At 33.8% G+C, this 4754-nt stretch overlaps 1 protein-coding gene across 1 annotated transcript; it reads left to right on the forward strand.

Moving 5' to 3' along the window:
• Positions 1 to 1347: 1347 nt before the first annotated feature.
• Positions 1348 to 2985, forward strand: LOC126885002 (uncharacterized). The gene is made up of 2 exons (XM_050651390.1): positions 1348 to 1414; positions 2384 to 2985. The coding sequence occupies exons 1-2, from the start codon at positions 1365 to 1367 to the stop codon at positions 2718 to 2720; spliced, it is 387 nt and encodes a 128-aa protein (XP_050507347.1). The 5' UTR covers positions 1348 to 1364; the 3' UTR covers positions 2721 to 2985.
• Positions 2986 to 4754: the final 1769 nt, after the last annotated feature.

The following is a 4754-nucleotide window of genomic DNA, read 5'->3' on the forward strand; positions in this document are numbered from 1 at the left end:
TGAAATCAATTTTACTAACTCCAATAATTACTAGTTTATGGAAAAGTCTGATTTATAGATCCCAAATTAATGGATGGATCAAATAAATACTTATTTACAAAAAATCAGACGTTTAAAAATTTCGGCGGTGACGTTCAAATCAACAATTTCGAATTTACAAGCTGCTAAGTGACCAACTATGTCACATTCTTCTTTTAAAAATAGAACTTTGATTTGACAGATTTAAAAGTCTGTCAAAACATAAAACAAACAAAAATACGATAACCAGAAGCGGTACCATATTGAATCAGAAAGGGAAGAATTGTCAACGCTATGTATTCAACTAGAATCAAACAAACGTCAGCTATAGAGTAAATGACCAATTTCAATGACAATAAAAAAACATAAAATACATACCTACAAATCGAATTAATGAATTTACGCTATTTATATTTAATCAAATTGATGAAATTGTTTTTATTACAACGAATGTTCTAGCTTATAAATACTTAAATCGTGTACTTGAGATGATTTAAAGTTAATTAGTAGTTTTGACCGTAACAAATCGGTGTACCACAAGGGTCTGTTTTGGGTCCACTAGTATTCGGTCCTGTTATTCCGGTACAACTATGGTTGTACAGAAGGATCCTGAAGATACCATGGGCAGACAAAATCTCCATTGAAGAAGTACTACAGAGGATGAACACAACCGCAGATTTAGTCAACATCGTGAAGGGCCGTTAGCTGGAGTACTTGAGAGATATAATGAGAAATCAAGGCAGATATGAGCTACTCCAATGCATTTTACAAGGTAAAATTGAAGGAAAAAGGCCCCAGGAAGAAGAATATCCTGGCTTGCTAATCTGAGAGCATGGTATAGAAAGACCTCAACACAACTATTCCGTATAGCAACCAACAAAGTTACTATAACCAGAATGATCGCCAACGCTTAGAACGGACAGTCACCCTAAGAAGAAAAACTCCGGTCCAGACGTCCGGTTTCTGTTACTCTTTATTTTTTTCAAGAATCCGCGTTGAGTAATTGTTTTGTAAAAAACTATATTCTGATAATTATTTGAATTTTAAATAATTACTTTACTGTCTCAGACAACTCCAAGGCCTAAAAGACAAACATATAGATATAAACCAAAAGAAGTATGAAGATGAAGATGTGGTATTTTCTTGATAAGGTAAATATTATTTTGCTATTTAACATCTATTGCTGGTAACGATTATATTAATTAGGTTTAGCAAAATCATACGTGACTACAAAAAGGGTTTTAGCACGGCTTTTTGTAATAATCGTTTAAAAAAAACTGTTTAAAAGGAAGACCAGCAGCATCATCCAGCATTGTGGGCAAGTTTGTCTCGATAACACAGTCACAATGGTTCGTGCGGTGCATATTCTTGCAACGTTGCTTGCTCTACAACTCAGGTAAGGCAATAGATATATTATATAACTTTAATTGTGATATAAATTAAATAAATTAAAACTTTTTATGTAGCGCATTGATTTCTGCAAATAAACTATTTCACCTAAATATTTTCGCTCACTTATATCTATCTTCAATTTTATATCTTTGCCTGATAATAAAAAAATAAAAATATATGATATTTTGCACATTTTGATGGATTGGAGTCACTCCCTTTCTTTCCCAACATGATCAACAACCTGTCTCTTTATTATAGGTCACCCCAGGGAATTTTAAGTAATGTCCTGAAAGACCTCAAATAATTCTTGATTATGGCTGCAATTGTGTGTGCTCATATTGCACCTATAGCATAGTTGGAACCTTCTGAGTTCGATAAAAAATTTTATCAAAATTTAATTCACTTTTATAATATTTTATATCACAATTAATTTAGATTTTGCCTTTTTCGACCGCGTCACTAACACGCAAGTGCGAACTCTAGACAAAAAGTGCGAAATTTTTAATTAGATAAAAACTAGAAAGATGGAATACTTGGGCTACAATATGGGGGGTGAAAAGTACGAGCTTTTAAGAAATATCATGCAGGGCAAAATTAAGGGCCAAAGAAATGTGGGAAGACTAAAAATATCGTGGCTTGGCAATGTACGTGAATGGTTCGGGTGCAGTTCGATTGAAATTTATAGGCGCGCTGCTAACAAAATTGCAGTGTCCATAATGATTTCCATTCTCCGCTAGGAGTGGTAGAAAGAAGAACAGTACTTATTAACAACTCCAACAGAATGACAGAACTATCCCAAAACTCCATCACTACCAGTTGTTGATGTCGTTGCTGCTTACTATATTCTCATGTGACTTATAACCCAAAGTTAATTGTACAGTTGTTGATATATTATAATACAAATTTTTTGTTTATTGTAATCTTCTTAGATTTATTTTCGTTTTCTAATATTAATCCTTTTTTTATTTTTCAGTTATGGAAATCCCCAACCTGGATATCCTGTTCATCCTCATTTCCCACCTAAAGATTGTGAACCGTATCCAGTACCCTGTCCTTACCCAATACCTGAACCGGCTTGTGAAATTCCTGTAATACCACCACCACACTACCCTCATCCAATACCTGAACCGGTGTGTGAAATTCCGGTAATACCACCACCACACTGTCCTTATCCAATTCCTGAACCAGCATGCGAAATTCCTGTACTACCACTACCACACTACCCTTATCCAATACCCGGACCAGCATGTGAAGTTCCTGTGATACCACTACCACATTACCCTCATCCAATACCTGATCCAGTCTGTTAAATTCCTGTAATACCATCACCACACTATCCTCACCCAATACTCGAACCGGCATATGAAATTCCTGTAATACCACCACCACACTACCCTCATCCAATACCCAAACCAGTATGTGAAATTCCTGTAATACCACTACCACCATATGGTCCACTCCCACCACATCTACCACATGCAGAACCATTACATCCGATTTACTTGTCGAGAATTTGTTGGAAAAAGGACCTTTAAATAATGAACTCATATTTTTTGCCGAAGAAATTGAAATACTATCACCTAAATTTTCAGCTGCTGGATTCCTTCAAATCAATAGAACCATTTTGTCTGTGCTCTTTTCATCACTTGTGGCTTATTTTATTATAATTATCCAGTTTAATTCTGCATTCTAAGCTTTGTAAGGTATTAGGAAATAATGTTTAGTTAGCATAAGTAGGTATCATGGCTTATATTTTATTGAATATGTATTAAATATAATGATTAACAAAAAATAATGGTTGAAACGTTTTTCTTTATGTACCTACTTATATTGCTAATTTCAACAGTTGGTATACAAGATGACAGGAAATGTTAAATTGGTAAGATTTAAAGGGTATACCGAAAACTATAGGAGAGAAGAAAAAGGAGGAAATGAGTGACATCTAAACAAGTAATTATGTCACCACTTATTTTTTCGTTAAAACAACAACTGGACCGGGTTACACACAGAGACATATAAAAAGCAGAAGATGGCGACGAATTTGCAATAGCAAATCCTCATTTGTGGAGCCAGCAATGGAAAGAGAAGAAGAATTATTGTCCAATCAAATGATCAACATATTCCTATAATACCGACATACAGGGCTATTATTAAAAAATGTCCAAACATGTTGATACATGGTTGTTTTCGTTTTTTATTAAGAATTTTTATGGATATATTATGGAAAAATGTTCAGGACTTTCTTAAAGGATTTCGTTTACATTTTTAATTATCTGTCATCTGATATCGCATAGTATATTTTATTTATTTTCAGTCACAGCTACTCTGCAAATAAAATGTTGCCGTCATGTTAAAAGTAGTTAAAAATAAAACATTCTGTAACGCATTTTAATATTTTGTTCTGAGGATGGTACTGTTTACAGGCAAAAATAAAATAGGTATATTATAAGACAAGGGCATAGTGCTGACAGAAATGCCATCAATGTATCAGCTTCAAGATACAGCTTTAACAATACATTCATATTATATCCTTACCTTAGAGCAAAAAAACTGTAAAGTCCAAAATTTCAGTTTTCTACTTTTTTAGCTCACTGGGCTTAAAATTTTCCGCTCTATTCACTGGTGTTTCTTATTAGCTGTTTCGACTGAAATTGGCCAAAATAGCCTTGTATGAACAGTATTAAGTCCACACTTCGCTTAGAGCAAAACAGTATCTTCTGCACTTCAAATGTATTAGATCCAAAATGGTGTATATATTTCCCAGGGCAAAACCATATTATGTCCAACCAAAGTATTATGTCCCACATAATGCAATTCAGGCAAGGCATTTAGTCCAAAATCTTTTAAAATTTGGCAAGTTTTTGCCTGACAGAGCATAAATTCGCCGACAATTTTGGAATCATGAGACAACCGTAGTTCCAAAAAGACAGTTTTCATGTTCTTATCTTGAAAAAACGTGTACAAAAGAAAAAGAGAACGAACGGTGTTCAAGCTAGCCATTATAACTGGAAATATATTTTTACCACTGAAGAAAAGAGACTAGTAGATATTTCTCAATCTATTGTTAGCTGTTTACTTGAAAAAATGCAAACAAGTGGAGTTTTAGAATGAGACAAAAGAGGAAAATGTAGTATCTAAAAGTAAAGTAAAGAAGTAGGTATAGAATAGGATTCATGAGCATATAATGGCCTATCCATTATGAAGAATCACATTATAGTCAAAGCAGGACGGCGAATAAATATTTAGGAGGTCACTAAAATGTTTCTACAATGTTTAGGATCTTTAAGGAAGAATGAGATTTGAAAAACATTCCTTCGGACGAAGTAGACAAAGAATGGCTTTAT

This window comes from Diabrotica virgifera, chromosome 5 (assembly GCF_917563875.1).
Source record: "Diabrotica virgifera virgifera chromosome 5, PGI_DIABVI_V3a".
Taxonomy (NCBI): domain Eukaryota; kingdom Metazoa; phylum Arthropoda; class Insecta; order Coleoptera; family Chrysomelidae; genus Diabrotica; species Diabrotica virgifera.